The sequence below is a fragment of the Neodiprion pinetum genome, chromosome 5, assembly GCF_021155775.2.
Source record: "Neodiprion pinetum isolate iyNeoPine1 chromosome 5, iyNeoPine1.2, whole genome shotgun sequence".
NCBI lineage: Eukaryota > Metazoa > Arthropoda > Insecta > Hymenoptera > Diprionidae > Neodiprion > Neodiprion pinetum.
In genome coordinates, this window is record NC_060236.1 from 28117552 (window position 1) to 28137105 (window position 19554).

The window sequence follows — 19554 nt, forward strand, 5'->3', positions numbered from 1 at the left end:
GAGTTCTGCTTACACCGAGCCGTGAGTGTCGGTATTTTCCTGTACATTTTTTTTTCTTCTTTATTTCTTTATACCTTCTTCTCTCGTTTCAATTGAAACGTTGATTACAGTCACACGCTGAGATGATTACCCGATTACGTTATACGAATATATGTAATATATTACGACAGAGAGACGCCGCTTTACTGATTCAAACGACCCTTTTCTTCTCACCTGCATATTGCGTCTCTCTGTTACATACGTTTAAGGTATGCCTACTTCACGACAAAAGAGTTTATCTGCCACCTACGTCATAAAGTCACATGTCGTTCGTTCGCCGTCAGGATGAATTATAATTATTATGACTTGGTAAACAAGATGGATAATAGCATCGAGATAAAGTCTGAACACTCGTCATTATACCCGGTTTGTATTTTTAGGAAGTATTGTAGAATCATCCCGACCTTGCCGTCGACCCAAAAGAAAAACATATGTATTTACCGTAGCGCAATTACGTGATGAACGGGAATTAAAAGTAACAAGTAGGCTACACGAATTGTTGTCAAAATATGAGAAGAGAGAAGGAAAGAAAAAAGAAATGAACCGATAAAAAAGAAAAAAAAACAACCGTAGTACTGTGAAAAATTGCGATACGGCGGAATATTGCTGATCGTATGTATATATGTTCAATTGTAATAAAAAAAAAAAGGCTACACAGCTGGAAGCTATACCTACATGTACGACCTTAAGAAATAGCAGCTGTAAGCGTGAAATGGGTGCGGCGACGTTAAGTTTGCAACAGCAGTAGCAGCAGCAGCACCAGCAGCAGCTGGATATTTGAAACTCGAAACAACACTTTATGCAATCGATATACCAACCGATGATTTATTTATGAATATGATAATCAAGTATGACGAGTCTCGAAGCCCGATTAGCACACTTTGAACATTTGGGCCCTAATCAGAGTCAAGAAGAGAGAGAGAGAGAGAGAGAGAGAGAGAGAGAAAGCGTGCAAAGCTACACCAGTCGTTTGTCAATCAGACCAATTATTGTGTAACCTAAATTGCCGGACTTTCTTTAAAGATGAAAAACCGCCTTGCTTTGACCTCTATCGGTCCTCCTCCCAGCAGAGTCGTGCATATAAATTTACGCGTAAGGTAATAAGACACAGATATAACGAAGTATTTAATTATATTCTCTCGATCGTACTTCTTGCTCGTTTAATCCACTAATTTAATTATTCATTACCATGAAAAAACTCTCGATGAAAAATTCACCATTAGCTCATCCTGACAAGTATACGAATAACGATGATGCGGTATTTGCCCACGTGACTGGGCTTACTCCTTTTCCGACACGTTTTATGCGTGTCTACGATAGATTGTTGCGCAACACTTTACACCCATATATATATACATATGTATGTATATACATACACTCTCACAATCACATACACTCGTTGCACTGCACTTCTGCAGGTGGCTTCATGTAATCCAAGGTAATATCCGCCGCCACTACTGCAAGATGCACCACAAACGAGGTTTCCCCCTCTCTCTCTATCTTCCAATACTACTACTGGTGTTGTGAACCGATAACTTTCAATGAAATCGAAACACTCGGCATTGCGAACGAGAAATTCGACCACAATGACGCATCAAAATGGATCGCAAAAGATTGTGGATGAAATTTTTGACCAAACCTCTTCCTCTACTTCTTTCCTCCAATCTTTTACGTGTACAACATGTACAACAAACTCGCGACAAATTGCCAAGAATCGAAGACTGCCGTCGGTACTCGCGGGCGGCTAGACACTGGCTCACCTCGGGAGGCCGTTCGTTGTATAGAGAGCGGTGTCGCCTTCTTTTGCTGCTGGAGCATGAGCCGACGCGGGTTGGCAGTTTGATCGTGAGTTGGCACACGGGAGTTAAAGCGACATGGATAGAGGTACGACACGGTACAGTGTTCACTCGGAGTAGTGGGGAACGGTACGATCGTGCCTTGACCAAGGGATCGGCAACAGCAGCAATAGCAGCAGCAGCAGCAGCAGCAGCAGAAGTACATCGACCACCGACATTGCTGCTGCTCCTCCTCCTTCTTCTTCTTTCATACGTCCATAACGCCTTGCATAGATGCGCACCGTGAAGTGCAGTGCGGCGGGGATCTTATTCGTCATCTTAACATTGGCCAGAAATTGTGAATGTATATGAAAAGTGAAATATCCGTCAAAATGACTCGGTCACAAGGATGATGACTAACATCGACAAGATTCTTAAATAAATAATGATCATGGATACTGAAACAACCACTGACGTTCTTGGAAAGACCGAATTAATAGGGTAAAATGTTTACCACAAAATTAAGGGAGGTAGGAGGAAGTAAGGAGAGGGCAAAGTGTGCCAAAGAAATTTTTCCATCGTTAGTATGTATGTACAACACATAGAAAGCGGAGAAAAAAGAGAAATGGGGAAAACCGTTAACGACGTTAGTATCGGTTGGGGGTCTGAGCAGCGTTGATTAGTTCTACAACTTTTTGTCGCCCCTACCTAAACGATTTTTTGATTCGATCATCGTTCAGTATAGGAAACGCGAAGAAGATATAGGTATATTGGTTCGAAGTATAAATGTAATGGTACAATAACTATGGAGATAAAGCGACGGGACACAAATGATTGGTGTGTACGGTACTATTTTACCTGATAAGGCGTACCGCTTTTACTCGTTGAGTAAACATCACGGTTTGAAAATAAGAAAAATTCCATTTCGGACAGGTATCAGCTGATTGTAAGTCCCAGCTAAGCAAGGCCAAGTCTATAAAAGTGAATAGGAGGTGGAGGACGTTGTGGATGGGAATAAAGATTTAAAAAAAATAAAAAAAAAATTGTCAACAAATACATAAATAACCGAATGACTTAATAAAAGAAGAAAAAGAGAAAAATAAAAAATGCCGCGTGACCCGTGATGCGTCGTTGCGCAATGTCCCTGCCTAAAGGCTGGCGATGATCTCTCCATCTCTCTATTTTTTCTCTCTTCCACCTCACCTCCGTTAATGGCTGATGATAGCGCGGATTGTCATGGTCTTAGTTAAGGTGCGCCGCCGCTGTCTATATAGAGGCTGACGAAGCGCCCGTCAGACAAGTCGTCCCACCACCACCACCACCGCCGCCACCACCAGCGTCGTATTCGCATTCCATTTGGCTTTGTCGAAGCATCGAATTGCCAAAGCTTTCCGTAATAGCGGAGTAGGGAATAATTTCACCTTTGGAGGGGAAGTGGTGAATTCGAAATGACGACTTTGGAGCACGTAAATCTAACCATCCACTGCATAACCTAGGGTAGTAGTAGTAATAGTTGGTAAGATCCAAGTATTATTTAGGTCAGAATTTTGCATCAAGTGTGTCATACAGCCAGTACATTCAACCATACACACATGCGACGAGGACACTGTACGGACGTAAATCGCGATCGTATAATTCGTCGCTTGGAATAATTACCACATTGTAGTAACCAATCCTGCATCGCTTCAAGGGACGTCTGCCAATGGCAATCAGTCACTCAATCAGTCATTCAGTCAGAAACGTGTTCGACGATTTTCTTCAGCCCGCCCACGTTCGCCGATGATGATGTAATCGCTAACCAAAGAAGGCAGTCGAGTTCAGGGTGTCCGAGTCCACGTTCGCGTCACATACAAGCTTGTGGCCCATCGATGCATCAATGATTCGACCAGTCCTTGTAGTCCCGTTGCAATTTCTCGTCCAACGCTCTTCAGCTCAAGCCAGACACTCGCATTCACAATTGCCCTCAATACCGCATATGCTATAATTTTTGAGAAGTAATCGTCTGTTTCGGCAAGGTTATCGCGCCTTTTGTGGTATTATTTCTAGGACGCCTTATATCGTGTATCGCAGGTGTGCGGTAAAAATGTAGGTAGAAGAACAGAAGATTATTCAGGTGCTCTCGCTCAAGGTGCCTAAGGTGAGATGATGTCACAACCTCACGACGTTTCGTATTTCTCCAGTCTCCGCCGATCCAAGTCGGCCTTGCAATGTCGTCAATATAACACGTAGACAAGCCTCCTCCGCCTCCTCATCCACATCATCCACCACCATCCAGATTCTCTGCCTCCCGTAAGAGCGTTGCACTTGTTCGATAATCCCCGGATTCGGTTGCCAATATCCGTCCCAGTCCGTCCCTCGCACCTATCGATCAATCCACCGACCATCTAAACGTTCATCTCCCCCACGGTCCGACCAAATAATATCTAGGTCCACGAAATATCGTTCAAAACCATGAGAGATGCTATTTACTTCATATAATACCACACGAAACCTGCCAATAGGTGTGCCGCGAACGTATCAGTTCTAATACAGTTGCTAGGATGAAGACGAGTCACGTGATTGATCGCAAACAGAGTGGGTGATTCTCGCTCGAGTATAGTGACACTTCATCATCTGATGATATTACATGCCGTAATATATATCTGTTATCATATTAACCAAGCCGTAGTTGATTGAATCAAGATTCACGCACTGTGCTGATGCATTCTGTGTACCAAGCTGATTGCTGACTATGCCAACTCCCAACGAGTGCATATTAAATAGAAGGAGGCTGTTACTCCTCCGTTCTCTTAAATAACACAGTGTTCGATAAACCGTAGATTATTGGACTGCAGTGTCTTTGCGTCTTTGATACCAGTGCAAACAGGTAGACATCCGTAGTCCGATTGGAGCTTTGGGCATGCATCAATGGTCTGTATTCTCCTCCGAAGATATTGCAGAGACTTTTGAAAATATGCTACGTTGAAAGGACGCCAATATTCAATGTTCCAGAGAGCAAAGATCATTAATCAAAGCTCATTCTCTCATACACAAAGTCTAATTACAATCCGTACCATATAATAGGCTAGCCTAGCGATTGCTTTAATGTTTAAGCTATATAGCCCTGCAGGTAAGGTTAGACGTCGACCAGAACCGAGTCTGAGCTTGATTAAGAGCTTTGGAGCAACGCATAGGTACCCGATCGCATTTGCATGTACCAACACGTTACGGTAAATTTATCCCACCGTCAACGTTTGACATTTCCACCTTCTCCAGGCTTCCATGCAGCGTTTGAAATCCCGTTCAGTTCGTTTAGTCAAAACGTTTCGTTTATATAACCGCGGTATAGCCGTGATACTCGTACAAGGAAATTATTGCTGCACACATGCATAAGGTACCAGCTGCAGACGTTGGTAGGTAAATGCGGTGACTTTAAGAGAAGGAGGGTCGAGTCGAGGGTTTGGTCGACGCTGCTGCTGCTGCTGCTACATACCGCAATGGTGTAAAGAAAAATTTTTCAATATAAAACCTACCGCTACTGCCTCCATAGGGGAAAGAGGTATAAGTAAAAAAGGGGGGAAGCAAAAAATAATAGAAGAAAAAAAATATACTCGAGGTAAAAGTGAATACCATAAATCTAACGAGTAAAACGCACCGGAGCGTGCACTGGAGTACTAAACTTCATGTACCCGGTGCCCGTTTCAAGAGTAAAGTGAACTTCGCGCTGCAGGCATGGCAGCAGAATAATACATACACACAACCTACTGGGTTCTGCTTACGCGGAGGATAGGTTCAAAATGTGGAGTAAATAAAGAAGGGAAAAAAATTATCCGTCCGTTTCGTAACGTCGATATTGGAACCGATTACTACTTCTACCTCTCATCAAAGGTTATTTGGTTTTTTTCTCTTCTTTCCTTTTTTCCCCCATACCTCTTTCAATTTCAAAACGCGGAAGGTATTTTTTTTTCGCGAGGTGGACGGAAGGTGGAAAAGATCGATATAAAAGATGAACGACAAGAACCTGGCTGCGTTATCATTGAACCAAGCGGTGAAGGCTGAAATTTAAAAACCCGATGGAGAGATTTGGGAGAACATTGCGCTTCGTTCGGTTTTTTTCATCAGCTACAGCATATCACCGACGCTCACCACGGATATTCATTTATTATGATTCAATCCTCCTTTGTTTTATAAATTCAAACCCACCATTGTTTTCGCGGGATATTTTATCATTATTTTATATTCAGTTGGAAAAAAAATGGAAAAAAAAAATATTGTAGCACATCTTTATTGTTACATTACCTACGCGTTTAATGAGGGCGATTCGTGAAGCATAAGCTGCAATGCAATTCCCAGTGCACAAAGTAAGTCAGCGTTGTACAAATCAGCCACCTCGCCACTTTGAGTTGAGAACTCTCGGCACTCGTTAGAATAACCGGAACGGTAAGTTTTCCCTGCTTTTCAGCGGTGTTGAAGTAATTGAAAAACGCCGACACCGTTTATTGCAAAAGACAAATACGACAGCGAGCCGGGAAGGAAGTTTCAGCGACGCGACGCCCGCCATTATGGATCGTATAACACACGCACACACCTACATGTAAGACAGTAAATACACGGACTCGAGTCACGGCCAGTGCGTTTATAGAGGTACATACGTGTATAAAACGATGAACAATCTATCTGGCTATCTTTTCAAGATTATACACGTGTCGTACCACAACTTTGTTTCATATACAACGGACAGTTGAAAAGCGCTCGTTAAATAACAGTAAATTTAATGCAATTAAAGGCCGCAACTCGGCGCGATTTCAACACTAACCCAGCCAACAACAAGTACAACAACATTAACAACACGTATATCACGTACCGAATGAGAAAAGCGTGGCACGTCAAGGAGAAAGAAGGAAATATAAAAAATAGTCCAACAAGAATATAAGAACGAACGATCTAATCCCGTTAATTACACCGCCACACACGCAGCTGGGTAACTCTGTAGTTATAATACCCAACTTCCTCCCTCCCTCTCACCCTTGGCTTGCTCGGTGCATCAGAATAGCGGTATATACGACTTATACTTACATTATACCACCGCATTATATTATACCCGTAGATAACCAATTATTGCTGTATAAACGAAACGGCGAGGCAATTTAAATCTAACCAACAATTTTTTCCCCCCTTCCTATCTTTCTCTTCTTTTTAACCTATATAAATAAAAATTAACAGTTATAAAGGTTCACTGATATATATAGCAGGTATATACGTATCAAACCGTAGAATAGACGAATAAATGAAATAACGAGACGGCGCGTGTGTGTGTATATATACATATGTATAAAGAAGATTCGGAATTACCACCACAAGTGGCTATATTGAACCCTGCACTGATCTATACAATTCGAGTTAACGAAGTCGTTAAATTTTATTTCAATGCATGCGTTTAATTAACGAGAGCCCTCTCCCAGTTTCGCATATAATCTATTTCACACAATATTATAATAATACCTCTGTATAGCCAGTTATGTGAATTGAATAAATAAAAAAGAGAGAGAGAGAGAGAGAGTCAGAAGCTGAGAGAAAAAAATTCCCTCGTATAATTTGATGCTTGAGCCGATATGCTGATATATAATGCATATGGGTTAAATCTGAAAACGGAACATTGCAAGGTTAATTGATGATTCATTCTATCTTTTTTTTCCCCCTCGATTCCTGCAACACGATGCAGCACCGCATGCGCGGAATGAGTATAGATATAGTACAGAGAATACACCTTACGATCAGATACGTAAAATACGTACAGTGGTATAATACTAATATGTTGGCAAGATGGTCACGCACAGGCACTTTCGCGTAAGCTATGCGAAAGTGCGTTGCCCGGTCCTCTCTTTTTCTCCTTCTCTCCTTCTCCCTCCGCAGCCATCCCTATTCCGCTGACAAACCCACTGTGCGCGGTATTCTTTGCGGATAGTCAACCCAAGAAACTCTGTATTACGTGTGTATAATGTATAACCTACAACCAGGTACATATGTAGATACGTTAAATCGGCGTCGCAACCTCTGAGTCAACCGCCTACTCGTTACCCTTAATTAGCCTCATAGTAATTGAAATGATATTCATAATTAAAACTTGGCACCTTCTATTGCGTGATGGTTTAGTTACCGGTGAAAAAGAGGCGAGAAGAAGATGGAAGAGGGAAGAGAGTAGAGAAAATTTATTGCAAACTCGATATAGAGCATATGCGATTTAAAAAATCAATACTCCCTTTTCTTTACCACTTCTTTCCTTTCGTTCAACGTTACAAATAATTATAGATACCTGTTTTACCATAAAATTATAAGGTGAAACCTGAGTTGCCCACTGCAGGTAACTGGAATATGATTTGATCGACCGATAAGCGACTGACGGGGAAAAACTGTTTTACCGGCAGTCAAGATGTCGGTAAGATAGACATTGGCGAAAATACTCAGCAAGTAAGACCTACATTGTAGCTATGAAAATTTTTTTTTACAATTATTTAACGAAACAGAGAACGAACTGTATCGTGGAATGTGTAGCCAGGAATTGAGGTCGATTGCGAGGAGAAATTAATCGACGAAACGGTTGTTCTGGTGTATGACGAGGGCGATGAGATCACGTGCGGTAATTTGGTATGAACGATTCCTATTTATCTCCGACAAATATCCTCGATTAAAACGGAATACGAGAAATCGTTAACGTCAATAATAAAATGATTAATTAATTCCAACGCCCCATGTATATTAAGTGAGCAAGATGAGGAGAGTCTCAAGTCTCGCGTTTCGACTTGAGAGATTTTAATTGAAAAATCGTCTGTACGCATTTGAAATGTGTTATCGTAAAGAACATTGCGTCGCACTTATCGTTAGTGGTTGTAAGATAATAATTAATGTCTGTCACGAAGAGGGAACTGCATAACGAATCGTCGAGTGTATTTTTTTGGTCATGCCTGGCATTACGACACGTAGTACATAAATGAAATATGTATACGCGTCCAATTCTAATGAGCCGCGTTGTTCAAAATTCAAAAACAAATTTCAAGGTAAAGATACGCGTACAATTGTCGGTGCAATGTTCACGCACCGAATTATACGAGCATGAGCTGATACGCGAAAGAGAAACGGCCAAGTCTGAGTATTTTGCGTATTACAACAAGCTACAACCAACTACTTAAAAAGAAATAGTTTGGCATTGGGCGTGAGACATGAGTAAGTAGTGGCAAAAAAAAAAAAAAATCCAAGAATGTACAAACCTCGAATTACGCGTATATCTGATCTTTTCAGGTCAACCCCACGTGATAATTTTCAGCAAACCCGAGAGTTGTTACTTACCTGGAACAAAAGAAAATTGATCATTAGTCACACATGTATAAGATAGAGAAGGCGATCTATTCTACCTGCGGTCTGTATGGCATTTCATACACATTTAAGATGTAATAACGGGTGCCCTACATTCCGTTTCTGAATAAACATTCTCAGCTTCAAAATCAGAAGAATCAATTTTTAATGTCACTTTCTGTCTTATTCGCTCTGATAACGCCTGCCTAATTTGTACCATACTATAATTTTTCTTCGCAATGATCGCAAGAATCGTATATGATGATATACCGGGACAATCTCTTGAAACTATACATACAATGCGCATGCGCGAGTTTTATCGGCTGCACGGGCAGGCTGGCCACTCCGAGTTTCAGCTGTCAAACCCTGTTTCTGGCGTCGATGTAGTTCATACGAATTTTTAAGGTTAGAATCTCAAACAGTCGAGATAGTGACTCGGAAAGTTGATGCTAATGCTCTTTGAAAATTGGCTTTATTCGAAAACATCGCCGCGGGGCGATTTCACCGACCAATGAGATTTAATTATTTGGCGCATGCGCATTGTATGTATAGTTTCAAGAGATTGTCCCGGTATATATACCGTGGAATTAACAGCCTTGGTGTTGAACTGCGATTCGAGATAACGAAAGATCAGTTGGAGAGAGTAAAAAAAAAAAAAAAGAATTAAAACAGATCTCACAAGTTCGACGATAAATTTTGTCAGCTTTTTGATACAACGAAAATGTAGAGAATTTTAATCTCCAATAAACGTTCGACAGTTTGATAACGTCATGTGTGATTTCATTCGGTAATGGAAAGAGAAGTAAAAAAAAAAAAAAAAGGTGAAGAAATGAACAAAAATCTTTGATATTACGTACAAGAGAAAAAAAATTCAACTCCACGTTGTGTATAACGCATTTCATTAGTCAGCGAATACATTACACACTGGATACCGAGTCGATATTCTCCGCCTGGTTAACAATCGCTGGTATTTGAATGAATCGCAAGAGGTGGAGACGATAAAGCTCAACTTGATTCGCGGTCAAGCCGCTGCAATCAGGTAAAACGAACCTATGTAATTCAATCGGTTTGCAAAGTGTGTAACATTGATGATACGTACCGATCAAAGTGCTGATAGCCAATTGCATGTGTACAAGATTACATTGTGTATATATATATATATATATATTGTTGGCGTTTACTTTACATGTATATTTATACGTTTTATTATATATATATATTGTATTTATACGTTTTATTATATATATATATTGTATATATACGTATAAATATACATGTAAACGCCAACAATCGCAATTGATTAGCTTGCATAACCGAATCCGATTGGGTTACTGAACAAAGTTTTATTATACCTTCGTTGCTCGCTGAACGGTGAAACGACGCGACGCGCACGTTACGAGAATAAAATTTCAATCGTCGTCCACGGAGTTGTTGGGTTTGTAGAGAGATATAGGATAGATATAGATATATATATATATATATATATATATATAGATACATATATACACGTATAATAGATGCTATACAATTTTTATTCAGCCATTCATAATATGCGTCACAACAGCGCGAATATCGAGAATTCTTTCATCAATTTCTGGATGACTTGTACACGAGTTACAACGCCATCGATGGTGAAGAAAGAACGAAAGAAAAAAGACATTTGTTTTTCTTATTTACGTCAGTGAGATATCAAATTCCCTGAAATTTACCGATTTTCAAGACGAAAATAGACATTTTTCTCGCAGTACTCGTTTCAACCCAACTTTACCAACAAACTCATTTCTTCACGTAAATTAGTTAAAAATTAGAAATCAGCTGTATCAGTCGTAAGTTAAATTATTCCGATGAAAGAAATTTCAGTTCAATGTTGCTTAAACTAAATTACCAAACAGTCGAATTTAAAAAAAAAAAACTATACAATAGATTAGTATTAGCAATGTAATTATAAAATATCATACTTATGATTTCATGTATATATGTAAAATATTTTTCAAATCACGCCGGATTGTGGTTTATTTCACAATCACGGAATCATCGTTGCCAACCACACGACTTCCGTGTCTGCAATAAAGCAAGTAATTTGTTTCGTTATATCGAGGCAAAATAACCCCGTCGTCAAAGTGTCGACGTACAAGAGATAATATTCCTCCATCGATTACGTAGTACTTTTTATATCATTATCATTATTCTTGTTGCTATTATTATTATTATTATTGACCAGACAGGTTCGGTTTTAAACCCAAGCATCCGTGCATAGAAAATGTAGCTCAAAGGGACAACAAAAGAGCTGGATCGATATATTAACTTGTGTATCACCTACATGTATAATTATTCAAAGTGTGTTCGTCGATAGTCAAAGAACGGGGTTGATACCCACATTATAAAGAAGGAGGAGATGAGGTAATACGTGGGTAAAAAGCGTTGACATTGTAACAGAAATGAATTCAACGTCCGCTTGTCACAGAAATGTAATATCATTCGTTGCAAAGTTTTGTTATCAAGTCTGCTGGTTCCAACTGAAAAGAAACGCGTAGCGAGCGATTCTTTACAAAAAATATTTCTTGTAATCCTCTATACGGCAACAATTCATTTCTTTCATGGACCGACCAAGATAAGTCCGGCAAACTTGTAACCGAACTGCAATTCCTTGGTATCGCGTTCTTAGATTATTGCAGCTGCTTCGGTTCGGAGTGTTTGTATAAAATATAGCGAATATCGAATATCGTTCATTGAAGCGTTAATTATCGGAGAGGGATATCGAGGACGCGTTGATCGGACCTCCCATGCACAAGGACCTCTCTTCTGGTCTCCTTGGTCCGATCGTAGCCCGTGGTCGTTGGGGAATTCGAGCGGTGGTGAACCCAGCGAGAGGCGAGACTGTCGGAATTGTAATACGATAGCTAAAAAGTATCCTTGAAGGTATAGGAGCACAGCTGACGGTTAGTATAAGTATTGTGTTACGGTCCGAAGCAGAAGACTAGCGAGGTTATACGCGTAAACAAGAAAAAAGGAAAATGTAAAGCAAGAAAAAGGAGACGAGAGAAAAATTAAATAAATATAAATAAACGAACCGGAGTAAAATGGAATCAAAAAAGATTTTTATCGCCATTCCATTAGGGTGGTCCTCATTTAGAATGTTGACGAATTTATTCCGGATCACCCCACCAAATCAACTATAAATAATTCAAAAACAGTTCGCAATTTTTTTTTACATTTTTATATCAACTGCAACCCGTGCCTGTAAGAGGAAGGACTTCTCAATTTAAAATACACCGTGTTTCGGACACGTTCTTAGTATATATTTTACTGTAAGAGTAATAATGTTCGAAAAAATCCATGAATGTGAGGTTCTAGCGAGCATTGGTGCTACTATCTGAGAAAAAATTCACATCATCGTACCAGGTAATATAGACAATTGCATTTCTTATAAATAAAGAGAAAAAGTCAAATTTCTAGGATGTGCAATTCGTCGAGATTTGTTGGTATGATGATGTGAATTTGTTCTGAATTTTTTCTCAGACAGTAGTACTAAAACTCGCTAAATCTTCGCAATTACAGATTGATTTGAACATCGTCACTCTTACAATAAAATATATGCTGAGAATGTATCTGAAACAGGTGTATTTTAAATGGTGATATCCATTCATTTACAGGCACGGCTTAGAATTGATATAAAAATCTGAAAGAATTAGGAAATTGTTTTTGAATTGTTTATAGTTGATTTGGGGAGGGTGGTCTGAAAAAAAATCATCAACACCCTAAGTAAGGATCACCCTAATATATATATATATACATATATATATATATATATATATATATATATATATAGGTATACATAAATTTAATAGCAACAGAAGAGAAAAATGATGAAAAAATAAATGAATTAACAACTGTGCAGCAGAAATGCCGCGCCCTTAAATATGATAGGTATGAGTCATCGCGTAACGAGCGGTAATATTCGCGCGTCGTTGCTACAGCAAATGTAAGTGTGTCATCGCGATGAACAGTCGAGTATACTGGAGATGCATTGATTTCCGGATGATGTAACGGGTCAAGTATCTCGTTGGGGGAAGAAATCGGTTGCAGCGGATCATTATGGAGTGGGAAAGAGAATTAAAAAAAAAAAAAGAAAAAAAACAAGCGGCTTTAGAGTGGCCATGAGGCAGTTCTCTAACTTCCCGTTCTCACACTGCAGGTTCCAAGTTCATAGAGAAAGAAAAAAGAATAACATCCAATTCGAATTTCAAACTAAAAATTCAAATTAATGATACCTACGATATTATACGAAAGTATGACGATTTTTTTTTCATTTCGGACCACCATATTGGATCCACTAGTACGAATTTTGGAAGACTGACCTTGGTTTCGTTATTGGTGAGCCAAGAAACCTCCGCCTACCAATTTATACCAAAATCAGAATATTTCCAGATTTTTTTCCTACCATATTGAATCGCCATTTTGGGATTTCACAGTCTGATTTCAGATTCGTTATCAGCCGCCCAACAAACCGAGGAGTATCAAATTTCATCAAAATACAAATGTTTTTAGTTTTTTTTTTTCAGTTTATTGAATAGCCCAAATTTAAATTTTACAACTCTGACCTTAGATACGTGATTAGCGACCTGAAAAAAACCTCACGGTAGTAATTTTCGTGCAAATCCATTCATCCGTTCTCAAGATGTCATCATTTTTATTTGATTTTTTAGGATTTTGCTATATGAATAATTGAAAAAGTGTTGAACCGATCAAAGCCAAAATCTAATCAGTTCTAAGTTTGGAAAAGCCGCGTCGATCGAGACTAAAATCATTGAAATCCGGTAACTCGTTCTCGAGATATCGTCGAACAACAAAAAAATCGATCACATGCATACGCATGCACAGACGTCGATATGAAAATGATTGGAGGTGATTTTCTGAACTTCAAAACGTGGATGTATGTAGAAAACTCAATTTTCAATTTTCGGGATGATTATAATAAAATCTTCTTTATTTCACTGAAAACAGAGAAACGGCAAGTTAAAAAACCTTGTCGAACCAGCAAGTAAACAACAATTGAATGATCCCTCTGATTGTAAGAAACAAAGAGAAGTGTTTCTACACGAGGTGAACGACCGCGGTAAATACAAACCGAATTGCATCCTCGACGATCGGGAGACGAGGGAGAGTCTAGAATTCGTGTCAGAAAGAAGAAGAAGAAGAAGAAGAGGAAGATGAGGAGGAGGAATAAGAAGAAGACTTAGGTAGGTACGTCGCGAGGCGTGAAATAGTTTCTTGCACAGCCAACGAACGATCTACAAAAAAGTATCTACGAAGTGGAGAGTCCAACATTCGTATTACAGAGAGAGACGATTATCGCAATTTTAAACGCATATCCGTATTTTTCGCAAAATGTCTTATGGCAATAGGAAAAGTCTAATATCTCAATACTACGTTTTCCTAGTTAACCAGAGCAGTTGACATGTAATTTTAGTAAAAAAGATGGGTTCAGTAACCTATGACTAGCGTATGCCTAAATTCTATTTTGAAATTTTGCTGCATAATTTTTCGCAAAGTCATTGGCAAGACTTGCAAAAATATCACAATTTTACCACAGTGACTTGTAGTTACAGTTGCTCATTTTCATGTACGTTGTGCCATCGTCTTTGGAGAAAAAGTTGTCTCAACTTTCTAGGTTAGATTTCTATGAGAATTGGTAACTTTGTGAATTGGAATTTCCGATAAAATGCAGATACGTCCCTAGACTGTGAATAAGAAAAGAAAACAATTATACCTAACCTTCGTTTCAATAAATATTCCAATAAAATGTCTCCCCGTGCACAATACAGCTTATAACCGCGCATTAAGTAAGCAAAGAGCTTTCACACTCGGTATAAAGAAGAGACATAAAAGAGCATTGAGAAGGAGGAAGAGAAGAAGGAGCCTCGGTAAAAATAAAAGTAACGGTAAACTCGTTGGAGTCCAAGGAGGGAGGATGGATGGATGATAAACCAGGCCGGACGATATGGGACGGGTGGGTCGCGTGTTATGGACACAACGGCGTAATAACTGTAATTTGGAAATGGGACCTCAGTGTCGCAAGGTCAGCGACAAGGTCACGGAATCCCCCCCCTAAATCAGGAGTGGTTCAGGTCCCAGGTTCCTTTCTCCGCAATACCCGCATGTCTAGAATGCGTTAGATACAAGCATCAACTTCGTGCATGACTCGATGGGCTTGGCTTCTCGTTGGTAGTGGTGCGGTTTTTGACTACCAGTAGGTACAATGGTCGAGTCCGCGTTATTTCCTTGAAAATCACGTGCCAGGTCGATAGGGCCATTCCTGAATGTCCGGACAATTCCAGCATGTTCATTCTTCCATACCCTGGCAAGTGAGTCGTTTCGTAAACCGTGTCGATGGTTTTTATCGCACTGGTAATACTGGACACATACATAATGCACCTTTCGAACAAATGATCAGAGGATCCACATTGCAATGGAAACACGGATGGTCGTTAACAACGAGAAATCAATTGCCAGTGACATTCTAACGAACGGAAAAACTTCTCGTTGTACATTTCAGACATGATTCGCGAAGTATGAATACCAAGAAGCATACCTATCAACTCCGGATCGTGTTAGAAACGACGATTTATTGCACGTCGTTACTTTGGTATCATTATTTGAGAATCGCAATCAAGCTAGCGATACAGAGAAAAGCACATTGTCGGTATCTCCGCGTGATATTAGAATACGCATACTGTTTCAGAACATTGTGATTAAAGAAACGACGGCTAACTCACGTCGTTAAAATTTACTGTAATAATGATGTTTCAGACGAGTGGGGCTTTTAGTTCGAAGTTAGGTTGTAGGACAGATGACTTATCCGACTTTGTTCGCCATCTGTATCTTGTACGTACACACCTATTACCCGTAAGTGCATGGCTTTAAATTACCTACGTCGACTTACTTCCCGGACGAGTTTCATTCTGTACGCTGTGCACACGGTAGCTGTATACACATATAACCCAGCGCGAATTGCCGCTGCTACTGTGGTCAAGAACCGCGAAAGAAACTCATGATTTATAACTGACATGGTTTTTAAACGGTAACTTTAGCAAAATCGAGGCCCCGTCACTGCAGTCTTTCGATGACCGCAAACGATGACTCTTTAGTCACTTGTCCAGATGCTTTCTTACTTGATTTTTTCTTTTTCTCTAATCGACAACTTTCGATTACCCCCCAAACCACAGTTCTGGCTACGATGAGCACTCGATCACTTTCATCGTCATCGAAGCGAGCAAGATAGGACCATTGCTTACGCTTTTAACCGACCATATCTCACATATAGATAGCATATACGAATCCTCATGTTTCTGCAAATACGGTCATTGAGACTCGACATTAGCACCAATTCATCGTGTGGATTTAAATTTCCGCGCAAATGTGCTGCAAATATACAGCGATCACTTATCACCACCCTCAAGTATGAAAAGCCTCAATCACAGCTTTACAGGACAAAAATCAAGTAAATATTTTAACGGTTCTCCAGCCAGTCACGCAAATTCAGCAGACTTATTGAAGTACAAAGAGTCCTTGTTGCGTCGATATCCTTATTTTCGCTCTAACACCGACAAATAACCGAACTCAAACTAAGAAGTTTTAAATCTTGAAGTCTTTGAATCGAGGACGTCTTTCAAACATGATTCACTGATTTGAAAACTGTGAAACTCACTCGTCGTAGTGATAAAAGGTGAAGTAAAAAAAGTCAAATAAAAACAAACTAGAACACAATATTTTACGACCGAACACTAAATGTAACGGGATTTTCTCTTGTACAACCGTACACGAGTCGGTTTTAGATATTGCAGTTCCTTATACAGATAAATTTGATGCTTGAGATATTCCTGTTGATAACCATCATGTGTATTTAAGAGTTGTTGGATTTGGACAGTTTAGAATCCAACAATAAGTATTCCAACAAAACCGATGTGAAATTCCCGGGATTTTTATTCCACTCCATTAACTGTCCAGAAAGAATTTCCACTCGATTTGTATTTCTTTTCCGTTTTTATTGTCTCATTGGAAACAAGCAAATATCAAACACACGTTCAGACACCGTAAAAACTATAAGTAGCGAAGATCACAGATTGGTGGATTAAGATACCAAGACTGCTCAAGTTTAGACTCTTTACTCGGTCTGTTCGATATCCGTGGTTTGTAAAAGATGAGACATCGTGAATTTCAGACTCTAACGGGGAAATAATAAGACACCAAGGAACGAGACTAATCTAGATGGATAAACTCACATAGCCAAACGTTGCCGCGTGGCGCCATGTGGGTCAGGTTAAGATGTAGGTTGAAGTCGAGTCCTTCGAGGTCCTGTCTCAGATGAGTGCTGTCCATGTCCAAGGCACGTTCGGGGAGTAGAAAAAGGTGATCGCTACCATCGGCGGGGCCCAGGGTTCGCGGGGATGTTAATCCGAGGGTGAAACCCCCGGCAGGGGGTGAATTTGCCGATGTTACAGTCAGCATAGTAGAGTTAGAAGCATCATCGCTGGGACAGTCTCGCCCTTTTTTCAACACGTTTTTGCCGGTCTTTCCGAGTGCTGAGACACCGTGACGCGCCACGATCACTCGATGATAACCAACTGGAGCGATCCTTTCACCCTTCCACTGGACGACGAGAGGATGGGGGGTCGGAGGAGAGAAGATACGAAGAACATTCCTTCGTGATGATTTGGTGACGCGACTTCACCTTTCGATTTAATTCTTGCGATGCCTCCTGCAGGTTTTAGGTGTGTTTTAGGTAAGGCACTTGGAGCTGATGCATGGATGCCAATATTTTCGAGCATGGTTATGGTTTCATTTTATGTTTTCTTTGCCTTGATTTTATACATGCGTAAATATAAATAATTCGTGGATGGTAAAAATAATTGAACGGACTCTCTTCAAGGTCCGAGACGCGTCGGTAGATTTGAGGTTAAATAAATTAAGAACAATGGTATAACAAACAGTTGATTGATCTCGCAATTAATGGGTTTCACCAAGTTTTGTACACCTCACAGTTTTTGAAATTGATATTTTCGATTTTTTTTTTTTAAATTGAAAAAACTCGACGATATTACAGGTATTTAATTATACCCGAATATTTTTTCCGTTGTATAAGTACATTGCTGATGTTTCATCAATTCGATACTTTCAGCGATTTTTTAAAAAAGATCCACTCTCCAAAATTCAATACCAAAAAAGAACCCATCAAATAGTCCGTGAGTTGCGTTACATAATATTAGAATATTCTGAACTGTAAACAGTGCGACCGAGCATTGAAGAGTTGAAATATAATGATGACGACGAAGAAGAAGAAGAAGAAGAAGAAAAAAGAATCAAAGAAAGAAAGAAACCTTAACGAGGTTACACATAAGCTGCAAGTACCTTACGTATGGCACAAAATGCGCGGACTATGTCTGACCGATTTTATAACAAGCGTAGCTATATATACCTATGTATCATTAGGTCGAACAACGAAGATTCGAGTTGTTAAAACCAGAACACGTACATAAGTATAATCAATTAGCGGGATACCTCAACCGCGTCAATTGACCCACCAATCGCGTTACATTACACAGATTGTAAAATAAGATAAGGAAAATAAAAAATACAGCGTTTAGGTGAGTTTTTTTTTTCCAGTCACTGCCCAGAATCGAGATTCTTCAATCGTCCCACATATCACAAGACGCGACTATCGGATAAAACATAGTCATGCACACACAAACAGCAAACGGACTGCCGCACGTTACGGTTTAACCGTTAAATTAGACGGTACGTGAGAGAAAAATACATATCATTAACATGACAATGTACGCATGGATTGTCAATTATACGAGAAATTGATAATTGGCATGGAAAGCTCGAACATTATACGTATATCAAAGGTGAACACAACTGTTGCATGTAATATACGTACGCAACAAACAATTCGTATAACTGGAAACTTGGATCATTGTACAATACAGTCGGATAGTCGAAGCCGGAATAAACGACGAGAGAAAATATAGGCATATGTGTATATATATATACAATATGTATACATAAAGGAAAAGATTGAACGTATGTGACTGTAAATTTGAAATATAAATAGCGCGTTAATTGTACGACGATGTTTGTTTTTTACAGAGTCCCTTCCTCCCTCCCCCTCTCTCCCACTCTCTCTCTAACGGCGCGAAAAAATTCATAAAACGAGACTCGTGCAGCGCCACGTTCGCGGTTTTGACAGCTGCTTTCTGCTTCAGCGCGTAAACCCGGATATCCAACGACGAGCTGACGCGATCCCGACGACGGACAGCGACTGACTGAAGCACCGCGCACCCAGCGACCGACTGCTGCACCTGCTGATGTCCGAAAGCTTTGCGCAGCGCCGAGAGATCGTGCAAAACAG

At 39.8% G+C, this 19554-nt stretch overlaps 1 protein-coding gene across 16 annotated transcripts in view; it reads right to left on the reverse strand.

Annotated features, from left to right (window-relative positions):
- LOC124219504 (ensconsin) overlaps positions 1-19554 on the reverse strand; it is an 80774-nt gene that overhangs the window by 33706 nt on the left and 27514 nt on the right. For 2 of the 16 annotated variants that reach the window (XM_046627144.2, XM_046627140.2), the window contains exon 1: positions 1228-1779. The exons of 9 other annotated variants lie outside the window; for them this stretch is intronic. Coding sequence is in view for 2 of the 7 variants with exons in the window: in XM_046627136.2 (XP_046483092.1) it covers positions 17426-17651 (226 nt within the window). In the remaining 5 variants the exon portion in view is untranslated. Of the gene's footprint in view, positions 1-1227; positions 1800-17425; positions 18369-18618; positions 19461-19554 lie in introns of those variants that run through there. 5 more of the 16 variants (XM_046627136.2, XM_069136239.1, XM_046627154.2 and 2 more) reach the window with 5 other exon arrangements.